This window comes from Ovis aries, chromosome 15 (assembly GCF_016772045.2).
Source record: "Ovis aries strain OAR_USU_Benz2616 breed Rambouillet chromosome 15, ARS-UI_Ramb_v3.0, whole genome shotgun sequence".
NCBI lineage: Eukaryota > Metazoa > Chordata > Mammalia > Artiodactyla > Bovidae > Ovis > Ovis aries.
In genome coordinates this window covers 34,752,640-34,766,541 of record NC_056068.1, presented here as the reverse complement: position 1 = coordinate 34,766,541, position 13,902 = coordinate 34,752,640, and the positions used below count along the sequence as shown (strand labels likewise).

The 13,902-nt window shown below is 54.9% G+C and overlaps 1 protein-coding gene across 1 annotated transcript in view; it reads right to left on the bottom strand.

Moving 5' to 3' along the window:
• Window positions 1–1,422: 1,422 nt before the first annotated feature.
• Window positions 1,423–13,902, bottom strand: part of USH1C (USH1 protein network component harmonin) — a 48,668-nt gene continuing 36,188 nt past the window's right edge. The window contains 9 exon segments of the mRNA XM_027979354.2: window positions 1,423–2,658; window positions 3,542–3,597; window positions 4,005–4,007; window positions 4,959–5,065; window positions 8,040–8,139; window positions 8,479–8,532; window positions 9,007–9,048; window positions 11,774–11,824; window positions 12,970–13,089. Coding sequence (XP_027835155.2) covers window positions 2,532–2,658; window positions 3,542–3,597; window positions 4,005–4,007; window positions 4,959–5,065; window positions 8,040–8,139; window positions 8,479–8,532; window positions 9,007–9,048; window positions 11,774–11,824; window positions 12,970–13,089 — 660 coding nt within the window. The 3' untranslated portion in view covers window positions 1,423–2,531.

The following is a 13,902-nucleotide window of genomic DNA, read 5'->3' as shown; positions in this document are numbered from 1 at the left end:
ATTGATCATGACTTGCTGCCCACAAGTCTGCCCTTGCCTCAGCTGCCTTGTTGGGTGGTATGTGACTCTGCCCCAGCCACAGCTGACTGGACATGAGATTGGCCCCTTCCCCCAAGACCGCCCATTCAGGTGAGTTGGCCCAGTCAGATTCTGCCTCTGGAATTGAGAATTGGAAAATGGTGGTGGAGCTACAGCTTCAAGGCCATCTAGAATTAGGTAGAAGATGGTGATGGCTGTGTTCAAAGTGAGCTCCAAGGATGCAGAAGAAGCTGGTGGCAGAGACAGGAAGCCTAGCCAGAGAGAGCTGCTCCTCTGAGGCACCTTAAATCAGAATCACCTTCGACTTCTCAGAAGGCCTGGGGACCCTCGGCTCCTCATCTTGGATCCCCATGATATGCCGACCACTCTTTTCCTTGGAGCCAGCCTGGGAGCTCATCCTTGGACCCTGAACCAGGAGGGCTTCCACTCACCCCCTCCAGCCCCTTCAAGCTATCTCCCTTCTGCCTCACATCTTGCCTCCTTCCATGAGGATTTGCTAGATGTAATTTCATGGATGGAGTGGACTGCCTGAAGCTGCCTTGCTCACATCCTGTCTTGGTGACTTCAAGAGAAATAGCTGTGACCATGCTGTGAGAGAAACTGGGACACCTCACACCTTGAGGTGACCCTCTGGAGCTGCAGGCTTCAGCTATACTTTCTGGAATTGAGCAAAGTCCCTGCCACAAGAGCTTCATTTCCTGCCATCCTTCTGCTGAGAAGACACTGAAGAGCCCAGCCTGTCTCCAGCTTCCCCAGCCCGCTGCTCCAAGCCAGCCCCTAGCCATTGGATCACATCCTTCAAGTCCGTCCCAGATCCCGGCACCCAGATCTGTTTCTCATTCTTGAATAGGAGGCAAAACTATATGAATTTTAATTTGACAGCCTTGAACCTGCTGTCCAAAGCCACACTCAGTCCTATAAGCTAGAAAAGAAGTCTGCTTATTTTATTAATGAGTTCAGAGTAAGGTGTGGCATCAATCATAGCAGCAAGGAGATCAGGAGAAGGAGAGGGATGGGGGGAGAGAGAGAGAGAGACCCAAGAGTCAGGTCCTAGCAGAGCTCAAGGGAGGAGTCTCCCAGATTCACTGGGCCCGGGGAATGGCAGAAGAGTCTGGATCACAGGGCCTCTTCAGAGCGGCTGGCTGCTCCCTCCCTCCATGCTGGCCTTCAGAAGGGTGGCCCAGGTGCTCCTTACGCAGCCCTGCTTCCAGGTCAGAGGAAGTCTGCCATCCCTGGGGGGTGGCTGCGGGTTTCCAGGGAGCCTGCAGGCGGCTGTGTCTCAGATGGTTCCCGGCGTGACGATCAGGAGGGTGGAGCCGCAGCTCCCTGGCTTCTAGGGGTGAATTTGTTTTCTCCTCTGAACTTCAGAAGAAGGTCCTGTGGGGAAGAGGAACAAACCAGGCGGGTGCAGGCCTGCAGGCAGGCACTCAGCCGAGGGCAAGGCCAATGGCAGGGAGCGCACACTGCACCCCCAGAGGCACAAAGCACTGCCGGTTTCCGGATGCCCCTCTCAGTGCAGGCCCCAAGCAGCCACACCCCAGCCATAGCCGCGGCACACAGGAGCCAGGGAGGGAGCAGGAGGGACACCAGGGATGAGGTAAGAGGGGACCAGAAGGCAAAGGGGCTGAGGTCCCTTGAAAACAGCAGATGGCAAGTGACGGAAAACACAGGGCCACTGAGGCCACCCCGCCAGCCACAGGCACAGTTGAGGTCAACTGACTTGGGAGCATGAGGTTCTAATGTTCTAAGAAACTTGTAACCAAAAAGTCAGCACATCCAGGCTTCGGTCTGCCCCCGAAGCTGCCAGCTGTGGGCTTTAGGCCACACCAAACCCCAGGTTCACGGCCACCTACCAGCTCTCTCCATGGGCACCGTCCTGTCACAGGGCAGGAAATATATCCCCAAGCTGGGCTCCACAGTGTCCCACAGGTAGAGTCCAGAGTCAAGGGGGAGGGAAGGCACCAAGGACAGTCTGGCCTGAGCCGGGCTCAGGCCACAGGTCACAACAGGACATGGACCAGTCAGATAGGCCAGCCCTGGTTCTCTGGACCAGCCTCAGTAGCTTCTAAACTGCCCCGGCTCTACTCCAGGACAGTGTCCTGGTAGAGCTCCGAGGGGTGGGCTCACAGGGAAGGGGAAATCCAGGCTGTGCTTCCTTTGGGCTCTCTCAGCCCATCATACCTGGTTTGAGGCACTGCCTGTGCCCAGCAGAGAATGGTGCTCACTGCTCCATCCTGCTCAGGGGGTACGGTGGGGACCCAGGGCAGATCCCCAGGCCTGTGGTGAGGGAGGACACCCAGATCTCAAGCACGCTACAAACTGGGCTCTGCTCGGCTTTGCTGAGCAGGAGGGCCTCTGAGTCCCACAGAATTGCAGCGTCATCACCAGCAGGCCCAGGTGACACTTCAGGGATGGCACATCCCCCAGATACCAGTCCAAAGAACGTGCTGACAGCGTGGGCAGCAGATGGCCACGACATGCAGCCCCCCTGCCTATTCACCGTGGGGGCTGCCGGGCTCTGGTTGCAGGAGGAACCCATGTCTAAGCACGGGAGCATGGTCTTCAAGGAGCTTTCAGACTGGCTGGGGGCTTTTGGCTGCAGAAGAGGGAAGAGAGGGGCTACATATGCAGAGCGGAGCAGGAAACACAAAACAGGGCTTGGTTACTCCAGGCAGAGAGCCTCTGGACTTCTCCCTTCACTGGGCTCCTGCTTTGGGTCCTGCCTGGACCCTGGGTTCCAGAATTAGTTGCTACAAGACCTTGATTTCTCTCTAGGACATATAGGACTCAGCCTCTGCTGGGATGGGGAGCGAGCAGGCACAGCTGTGACAGGCAAGCAGGGAGGTGGGGGAGGTGCTGTAATGAAGTGAGGATGAAGGCCAAGAGAAGGGGGAGAGTGATGAAGGCGAGAAGGATGCAGGGGAGAGGAGTGAATGGGAGAGAGAGGGACAGGAAGGATGGGGGAGTGGGAGGGAGGGGCAAGAGAGACAGAATGAGACAGAGAGATATACACTGAGACAGGAATGAAACACACATAAAGACAGGCCCTGGACCAAGGAAAACCTGCAGGGTGGGGCTGAAACCTATGGCCCTGGCTACACGAGGTAAAGGAACTAAGGATCAGGAAGACCTTCTGGAGAACAAAAGACACAGAAGTCTTTAAACTAGCTGGTGATAGGGCTGGAGACGAAGGGTTGCTTGGAGAATCAGAAATCTGAGGCTTTGTCCCTACTTCATTGTTTACTTGTCCTGTTTTCCAGATGGAAAGAAGAATTTGAACAAGATGGACTTGCAGACAGCTCTGGCAATACTTGAGGACTGTGACTTTGTTCTAGGCTTGTTCTAGACGGAGAGCTTTCTAGGATCAATTATTACTAGATGTTGTGTGCTTGGGTCATTCCTTCAAGCTGGAAGAGGGGTGGGGCTGGGGTGAGAGAAAGTGGCCAAGATTCCGGACGAGGAGGAAGACGGCAGAGTGGGCCAGGCGCCCACACACACTTACAGCTCATCGTCATACTCCTTGGGGGGACAGACGGCGACGACAAGGTCCATCCAGTCCTGTGGGGAGAAGCTGTGTGACTCTGGGGCATGCTCAGTGGTCGCGGTGTATCTGCCCCTGACACTCCGTTCCCATGCCTGGGCACTATGGCCCAGGACCAGCCAGCTGGGATCTTCTCCCCATGGGAAGGTGGGCCCAGGTGGGGCTGGAGGTCCTCCTGGTGGGGAGGACTCTCACGGTGCAATCCTTTGGTCTGGGGAAGCTTCCAGTCTCTGAGGTTTCAGAACCACTGAGACCAGAGTTGCCAGGTCCTTAAATGACACCAGATTCCCAAATGGTGATCTGTGGACCACAGTCAGGCAAAAACCACAGAATCACTCAGGAAATTTCTCCAAATTCTAGATTCATGGACTTGGTCCCCAGAAATCTGAGGTTAGGTCCTGGGAAACAGCATTTTTCAACAAACTCCCTAGGTCATTCTGATGCACAGCCAATCAGGGAACTTCAGGCTCTTTCTGCTCCTAACATTTAAATCCCCTCAATGGAACCACCTCCATCCTTATCTTGTTCCTCATTGTCCATCCTTGGCTTGGGTATATCCAACACAAATTCTGTGGAATATCATTAGGCCCCTCTACCATGTAATCATTCCTGATATTGAACTGAAATCTCTCCCCGGGACCTCCCTCCATCCAATCCGGTTCTGCCCTCAAAATCACAGAAAACACTCTGTTCCCTCCACCCTAACGCAGCACTTCAGATAATCAGAGACAGTCATCATGTTACCCGTAAGTCTTGTCTTCTCCACATCCCTTCATGGGGGTCCCAGGCCCATCTGGTCAGCATCCTCGGCACTGAACTTAATAGCTCAGGCTCGGCTGCCTGCATATAGTTGCACAGGTTGTGCACTGCACAACATGAGCGGGCACCATTCACACTGTAGTCTGTAGGAGGGCACCCGCTCTGATTGTGCAGTGCACAGCCTGGGAGACCTCACATGGCAGTCCTGACCCAGGTGGGTGTCTAATGAGCCAGAGCAGACTGCCACCAGCCCCTCCTCCATTCTGGGCCCTCTACTTCTGTTAATGCTTTCTGGTAGCCCCAAGCACTCTTTGATTCCTGTTTGGCATGTACTTAATGAAGACTTAAGTCTCCTTGAGTGGGTTGCCACAGCTGGTCTGGTGAAGTCTATTTATGCTACTTGGTTTTTGGACTCAAGGTCAGAAACTGACTTTGTGAATTCTGTTTTGTCAGATTAAGATCACTGGCCAGATAGGATATGCGGGTGTCACCCAAGAGTTACCTGGACCTTGGATATCTGCCCTGGGATGGGGCACCCTGACTGTAAGGTCTGGCTGAAGAGGCCAGGGTTTGAGGCAGGCAGACCAAGGAGGGAAGAAGGGAGGGGGTTTGTTCTTACCCCTTGATTCCAGGCTTTCTGCAAGGCGGCCTCAGCCTCAGCCAAGGTGTAGTCTGTCACGATCTTGCCATTGATGGCCATGATCTCATCCCCTTTCACAATGCCACCTGCAGGAAAGGAAGGCTGACATGCAACTGGGCTGTACGCGGAAAACAGGGCGTCACTGTAGGGCCACAGAAAGGCCTGACTCTTGGATTCAGAAAGCTCATATAGGTTCAGAAAGCATGAGGGGAAACAATTGACCAGGTTATTCAAAGGCAGCACTTCCTTCCCACCCCATCCACACGCCCTCCCCTGAGCTCAGCAGAATCAGGACACCAGTGATGAATTACTGCCAACCCAACTTTTGTCCCTCTGACTGCAGAGGAAGGCTGACCTGCATTTCCGGTGAGGTTAACCAGAAACACAAGCTACTTCTGTGAGCCCTCCCTCTCTGTGCTTCAGCCGTTCTGGCTGGTTTTAGGTCCCCGAGCCCGAGTCCTTTCCTGCCTCAGAGCCTTCACATGCTGTTTCACCTGGAGCACTTGCCTTCACTCTTTCCTCATTTGTTCCAAGTCTGAGATAAAACCCTTGAGAGGTCGTCTCTGACTCACTCCCCACACTCAATCTCAAGTGGATCTTTCCTATTATTCTCTCATAACATAGTATTCTCCTGGTCTTTTCCTGTACAGCATTTTCACAATTTGTAATCATATATCTATTTGTTGACTGGTGCTCTCCCCTATCAGACCGTCAGCTCCATAAGGGCAGGGATTGTATTTTTGATTCACCACCACGTATCCAGTGCTTAATGAAATACCTAAAACAAAATAGGAATTCAACAGATCTTGAATGAATGTGGTTGAAGGTGTTCCTGGATAAGCGGACCTATGATCTGATAAGTTTGAGAAAGGCTGAAGTTATAAACTAAATGGAAGTACTCGCTGCAGGACTTGTCAGAGCCTTGAATATACTAATACAGTATGCTTGAGTATCCTGATATGCATTGTGCCTCTCCAAGAAGTTGATTATGCGTGGTTTCCCCACACATCTTCAACTTCAGAGCCTCTTCTTATTTTTTTGAGGACTTTCTCCCAGTCCTGGTGTCCACGGAACATTCTGTGTTATGTTGACACAGCTTACCCAGGAGCCTCGTGGACACGAAGGCCTACCAGACTGTGGTGTGTGCTACTGAAGATGGCAACTGTGGTGGCTTAAAACACATGTGCTCCTGGGGGAATTTCACCAGCTGCTTGTATGTCCAAGCAGTGCGGGACCAAACTGTAGACAGCAGCTTCTTCTGGACAGTGGGCCCGGGCAGAGGCAGCTTTCACATTTTCATTTTGTACAAACCCAAGATGGAGCCGCAGGGCCAATAAGACAGTGCTTGGGCTGGGGCTTCATAAGGAGGGGAGGGCCCAGGAAGTCACCCAGCCATCCTGGTGCTCTTTCCCTGCTAGACATGGCAGACAGGTGGGGCTGAGCACCGACCCTTCCCTCAGCTGGTGCAGGAAAGGAGGGCAGAGGAGGAGGCTGTGAGCCGGGTGGGCAGAGGTGGGCCCTGGCAGCTGCCTGGTTGAGCAGGACCCCCGCCTATGGCAGAAATGAAGGCTCAGAGTGTGGCTGTGAGGGGCGAGCTCATGAAGGCCATGGGAGGCTGAGCTGGACTCACCCTAGTAACTCACAGAAGCCTGGCTGCCACCGTGGCCAGGTCCCCTTGCCATCACTCCACCCCCTTCCTCAGGCCCGCACCGCCCTCTGTTCTCACCTCAGCTTGTGGGAGAGACTCCAGCCTAGCACTGTCGAGAAGGGATCTGACCCCGGGATTCCCTGTAAGAGTGTGTGGTGTGTTCATCGCTCAGTCATGTATGACTCTTTGTGACCCCATGGACTGTAGCCCACCAGGCTCCCCTGTTCATTGGATTTCTTAGGCAAGAATACTGGAGTGGGTTGCCATGCCCTCCTCCAGAGGATCTTCTCTACTCAGGGATCAAACCTTGGTCTCCTGCATTGCAGGCAAATTCTTTACCATCTGAGCTACCAGGGAAGCCCTCTTTGGCCTGTAAAGGGACTCCTCCTTCAAGGACATCTATTCCTCCACGAGGAGTCAGGAGTACTGAAAAGCTGCCGGACTGGAAGAAGAATTCATTAGTGGTGGCATTTTGGACACTGACACATGAATGGGCTGGTCATTTGAAGCATGAGTCTGTGCTGGGTCCACAGAGGCTACACTCATTAGCAGGGGGTGTTTTTTTGTTGGTAAGAGGATCAAGGCAAAGCAAGAAGATCTGCTGCAGAAGGTCCCAAGCTGGGTGGCACTTGTGCTGGCCAGTAAAGCAAAGGACCAAACAGTTGTGTCCAAGTGCTGCCTCCACTGCTACTGGCTGCAGGCCCTGAACCCTTCCTGTGCCTCAGTTTCCTGAGATGTGAAATGAGAGTGATAACCGGATCTACTCTCAGGGTTGTATACGGATTAAACAGGTTAATGCACATGAAATACTTAGACATAGGCTATATGCAGGTACTTAGAATAACATCTGGTGCACGGCTAGTTCTGGACAGATGTTAGCTCTTATCGTTGTTAAAAGCACAGGTAAAGTTTCAGCGGTTTCTTTCTTGCCTTTACTTGTGTGGTCCTCTCTGTCTGGAAAGCTTCTTCTCTCCTTCTCAAGGCAAACATTTACTTACCTTTAAAGGCTCAGCTCAGGTATCACCGTCGCAGGGAGCCCTCCAGGCTGCCCCCTTTCCCTCAGTGGGTTAGGCCCTCAGGGTTCCCATAGCTTTCCTCTACCCTCTCAGTCCTTGGCCAGCCTGCAGCACACCACACTGGTACAGTCAGCATTCGGTGATTCTGAGGATGTTTCCACCCCTAAACAGGGAGCCCTTGGAGGGCAGAGTGGTGTCTGCGTGGCTCTTTGCTCGCAGATCCCAACACCATCATGTGCCTGCAGGCAACATGTGGGACTGGTGGTTGGATCTAGCGGGGAGAGCATTCCTGAGAGCTGTCAGCCCGCTCCCAGCAGGCTGCTGTTTGCTTTCCTGGAGGAGCTGGTAAAACCATCACACCATCCCCAAACCTGAGCACGGCTGGTCCCCACTCACCATGCCGCTCAGCAGCTCCACCCTCATAAACAGCGGAGACAACCACCTTCCCGATCGGGGAGTCCACGCCGCCTTCCAGGGCCAGGTCTAAAGCTCCCTCCTAATGAGAGGGAAACAGGCCTTTGGAGCCAAGCAGACAACAGACTGTGGGCACCTGGGCACCCAGGACCCGCTTGTCGGGGCCACAGAGAGGGCAGGAGAAGTCATGGGGGGCAATGACGGGCAGTGCCGTCAGCAAGAAAATGGGACGTGGGCACCAAGTGGGTCCTGGGCACGTGGTCCCACCAGAGGAAGGGGTGTCCCCAGGGGGGCGGAGGAGAGTGGGGATCTGAGAAGTCACCCAGGAGTCACTTTGAGAGTAGGAGAAACAAGGGACCAAGACAGGAGGGGGCAGGGACAGAGAAGCGTGGTCCCCGCCCAACCTCCGTGTGCCCCATACCTTCTTAATGCGCAGGAGCCGGACATCCTTCCCCATGATCTGCTCTGGGGTGAACTAGAGGAAGAAGACAGGGTGAAGGATGCAGGTGGGGGCAGGGATGGGAGCGAAAGCCAGGCACCTGTGGGAGTTTGGGCCCTGGAGAAGGGATGGACAAGGGGGCCCTGCCCACCCCACTCCTATCAGTCATCAACTGGGGGCCCCATGGACACCCATACACAGAGATGGTTTGTCCCTGGGATTGTTGCGAGGACTGGGGGACAGCATGCCAGGTGTCACCAGCACAGTGCCTGGTACGCAGTTAGTGCTCAGCAAGTGTAACTATTGTTATAAAGCACACGCACACACACTTCACAGTGGAATGCTGTTTGAAAGAAGCCTTCACAGGCAAGAGCCTCCTTGGGGCTCTTCACAGCCCCTAACTCATCCCCAGGACCCTCAGAGCCCAGAAGGCATCGCCACCAAATAGACCACAACCCCCGGCCCCCTGCTCCTGGGCTTACTCCCCAGGGGAGGAGAGTCATCTCTCACCATGGAGTAGGGGTCGAAGCCTTCCTCATATTTCCGGAAATCCTGGAAGCAAAGAGAGAGTGTAAGGGCTTCGGGCTCCTCCAGGGGCACTACAGGAAATAATCTTAGGGTGAAGGAGGACAGTGAATAGCAGGAGGCAGGGAGAGAGCGGCGGGGTAAGGGGGCAGCTGTGGCCAGCATGGGGGATGTGGGGAGGAGGCTGGTCACCCCAACAGCCAGAGCATCTATGTCTGGGAGAAGCAGGAAGCTTGGGAAGCATTTGAAGGACCCCAGCCCTGGACCCTGCGCTGTTCTGGAGGGGCGGGCATCTGTGGCTGGCAGGGGCACCTGCTGATGTCAAGGTGGTCTGGGCAGCCTTGCTGAAGGTTGCCCACAGCTTTAGGTCTTTCAAGCCCTTTCTCAGTCCCTCCAAGCCCACCGGAATCCAGGTCGAGGTTCTGGGGGGTGAAGCCAAGCTTTTCTCCACCCACTGCTCTAGCCCCTAAATAAGGACAATACAGCTTAGGGGTCTTCCTGTGGAAACCAGCTACAGCATGATGGGCATGGGGAAGGGATGTAAGGCACCCAGAGGAAAAGGGGGTGTCTGTGCCTGCCCAGTACCCAGTACCATTCTTCATGTCATGCTTATCTAGAAGGCAAGGCTCCCCCAGAACTCTAGCCGAGGGAGGAGGAGGGAGGCCCTCAGTTCAGAGGACCTGGCTTAGTGGGCGCTGTGGGGACAACATCCCCAAGAAGTAGAAATAAAGTGATGAGAAGGGAGAAGGGGAAGCAAAGTCAGAAAGCACAGTCTTTCCAGGAGTCACGCACAGGCAGTGGGAGCCCAGGGTCCACAGACTGAGGGGCTGGGCACCCCAAGCCTCAGTCAGTCCCCTTGGCAAGGTGGGTGCAAAGGAGAAGCCCTGTGACCGATGCCCATACATGCTTTGTTGAGTGGAGCCATCCCCCAGCACACAGTCACCTGGGCCATACTGAGTCCCCTGGGGCCTGTGGTTGGCATCATGGGTGGCCACAGCCTCCTCCATGCCCAGCACGGAACAACCAAGCTCAGGGCACAAGACAGGGGCCAGAGAACAGCAGACAGGTCCCTGGGCATCTGCCTCCCCTGCCTCCTCATGAGCCTTCATCACTCAGGCTCACCCCCAAAGAGCCTGGGGGTCTCTAGCCCGGCCCAGCTCTGAGGCCACTCCCAGGCTGGCATGTGGGTGTCAGGGCAGCAGAGAGAGAAAGGGGTGCAGCAAATCCACGGGCAAGAAGGGTAATGGCAGGACGTGGAGTCAATTCTCTTCTACCAAGAGGTCTCTGCCTACCCATGGCTGTTTCTTCTGGAAAACTGAGCTGTGCTGGCCAGGGGTCTCCCTCTTTCCTTCCCTCTGAGAATCTGCTCTCAGCCACAGGCCAGATTGCAAGGACTTGTGCCTTGCATGAATTCAGATGAGAGATCTATAACCAACTAGCGCTGGTCAGCCTTTGAAGAGGGAGTTAGCCCTTCATCCAACAGACTGGAGACACTGGGACCCAGAGAGGTGACATTCATGCCCAAGAGGGAGGTAGAGAATTTAGGAGCCTGACTGTGGAGCCCGACCTCTTAGGTTAAATTCCAACCCAAGGTCTGACACTGGCTGTGCCACCAAGGGCATGATTCCCAATCTCTCTGCATCTATAAAATGGGGATGATATAAGCGGTTACTTTCTAGGTTCTGGTAAAGATTAAAAGAGTTAAAATACATAAAGTAGTTATAAACAGTGCTTGGCACAGGACACCTTGGGTACCTGTCACTGCCCAGTGGGTTGGGGACAGCCTCCTTAGAAGGCCCTCCTGTCTCACTGTACAGCTGATACCTCCCCTTCCTTCCCTGCCTGCAGTCTGTTTCAGCCTGTAGTCAGATATTAGGCTATTGGTGAGCATGTTGGTGGGCTTCCTGAGTAGCTCAGTGGTAAAGAATTTGCCTGTCAATGCAGGAGACACAGAAGACATGGGTTCAGACCCTGGGTTGGGAAGATCCCCTGGAGGAGGAAATGGCAACCCACTCCAATATTCTCGCCTGCAGAATCCCATGGACAGAGCCTGGCAGGCTACTACAGTGCATGGCGTGGCAGAGTCGGGCATGTCTGAGCATGCACACACGAGGATGTTGGCTGCAAGATCTCCATCTTGGGCTCTTTCATCAGCAATGGCTAAACCAACGGCCGGCTCTGACGGTATAAGCCCCAGGAGGTGGGATGACAAATGGTTGCCTGCCTGAACCCACTCAGGGACCAGCAAGGACTTCTGCGGGCCCCGTGCACAGGTGTGCCCCTGCAGATAGAGGTCCTTGGGCCCCACTTTCTTCCTGATGCTGGTTTGGGGCCAAGTGGGGTTTGTTGAAGCTGTGATCTGCCTTGAGAAGGAAAGGAGGGGCAGGGGCAGGGAAATGCCTCAGGCAGTGCTTTCTCTCTAGGCTGCAGCAAGCAGCCATCTTGGCCTCTGTGACACTCTGAGCGTTCCCTCTTCCTGCTCCTCTATGAACAAACGGCAGCAAAAGAGGTGAGTGCCCAGGGACCTGCAGCCTTCTCAGCTTGGGCATGGAGTCTCACCCCAGGGTTCCCACCTTATATGAGAACCCCCAGCCCAGAGCCACAGGGAATGGGGGACACAGTTTTGGCCTGAGGCTGCCAGCAGATGGTGCCTGGGGCCCCCTTGGAGCTGACAGGCGCCCCCAGAGAGGCCAGAGCGGGAGGGGCAGAAGGAGGCGCAAAGGTCCACAGACACACGACGGGGATCCTTTACTTGTCGGAACGCTGTCTGATAAACCACCATCCTCTTCAACATCTCCTGTGGCTGCCAGAGGGGAAAAAAAGAAAATCTATGCTGGACTCTCCCAATAGGTCTCATCTGCCCCCTGGTGCCAGGCCTTGGGCCTGCCAGCCTGAGGCTGCCTGGCCAACATCCTTCCCCAGACAGACGCAGCCTGGTTTATGGTGGAGGGGGCCTCAACACCCCCAGACACAGCAGCTACCAGTCCCAGGCAAGCAGACACCACCCCTTGTCATCAGCCTGAAAACGCAATGCGGAGGCGTCTGCAGGCTGTCATGGGAGAGTGAACTTTCGCTCTTTGGGGCGCTGAGAGGACAGCTAAAACTCAAAGTAAGTATCCGAGTGGCCCCACCCTGACATTTGGATAGGCTTTCCTTGAGAGGGGAATATGAACTCTAGCACGGCTCTTCCCACCATGGGTGGGCGGCCTGTCAGTGGCTGGCACCCCTGGAGGGGGTGCACCTGACCCCCGTTTGCTCAGTCATAGGTGACGGGAGTGGGAGGGTAGACCATGCCCCGCCCCCCAGGACCACACCCCACACTCCCGGCCCCAGTGAGGAGTGAGGCGAGAAATGGAGAAGGGAAATGGGTCAGCTTTGCTCACTGCCCCATCTGAGGGTGACCCACCACAGGCCTTAGGGGCTCAGGCCAGGGCAACTGGAATTGCTGTAGGTTTTGACAAAATGGCATGGAGATAAGAACTTGGGCTTTGGAGTCTGAAAGACTGGAGTAAATAGTCAGACTTGGCTCTGCCTTGGACAACCTACTTAACCTCTCTAAGCCTCAGTTTCCTCAAGTGTTGAACAGGGGTAGCAAAGGAACCATCTCACTGGATTATTGAGAGGATTAAATGGGGCCTTACAGAGCCTGACACATGGAGGCTGATAATAATCAGTCCTGTTATTATTTTTACTTTGAGATGGTGCTCTAGGCCGTTTGATCAAGTGAGGAACAGGAATTTCACTGGTTGTGGCAACACCCACCTATACCCACATGGATTCACCGCCTGGCTAACGAGAAGGTTATTAGCCTTACAAAGAGTTATTACAGACTCTGATGTGAGTTTGAATCCCACCTCGCTTTTCCTCTAGAGGCAGCAGCAGCAGCCAGGAGGGACAGCCCATGTCCACTCCTCTGAAGCAGCCTTGCAGGGGACCTGAGGGGCTTACCAGGACCTCGGATTTCACAGGTGGCCTGTAGACATAGTTGGACTCCTGGTGGACCATGACAGGCTTGGAGATGGTGGACACGCCAGGGCCTCGTGGAGGCTGTGGGCTTGGGCAGAATGTCTACAGGGGTTAATTTAAAGAGAGGCCCACGTGAGGTCATGAGGTGGGTGACCCAAGCCAACCACGGCACTTTGACACAAAGGCAAATTCACACCATGCACTGAGCCAGGCTGGCCCACTCGCCCTGCGGGATGTGCTAGGTGTGTGACCTTCAGCAGAGGGACAAGAAGTCCATCGGCCGCAGTGTGTCCTGAGGCTACAGAAACGTTTGGGTGGTTCCGAGGAATCAGGGACTTGAGCTGGAGCCTGTTGTGGGGGCGCCAGTGGGCACTGTCACTTACAGGATACTTTCAAGGCTCCCCCTCAGTGGCCACGGGTGCCACCCATCCCCTTCTCTTTCTAAGGAGGCAGCTGCAGTCCCCGGACTGCACACGCAGCGTCTGCTGCTCCTGGTGGGTGGGCACAGAGGCCCTGGAGGCGGGGGCTGGGAGGGCGGACCAGTAAGCACAGCATCAGGAGAGCTGATGCAGCATGTCTTCTTGGCTCTGGCCCACTTGATCATCTTGGGCAAGACAAATCGGGTCACAGCCCTGCCTCGAACCCTTCACGGGTCCTCACTGACTACCAAGCTCCTTGGATCAGCGCCCAGGGGCTTCTCTACCTTCCTTGGCAATCTCATCCCTCACTCCTTGTCCTCCTCACGCTGACTAGGTTGAGCCTCCACAGCGCTCGGCTTCCTTGCCTCGAGGCTTTTGCACATGCTCTTGCCTCCTGCTTTACCTGCCCAGGTGTCGGCTTGGGTGTCACCACCTTTGGGGACCATTCCTTGAGCTTTTCCTCCCCACCCCTCCTGCGTTTCCCTCATCTGTCATG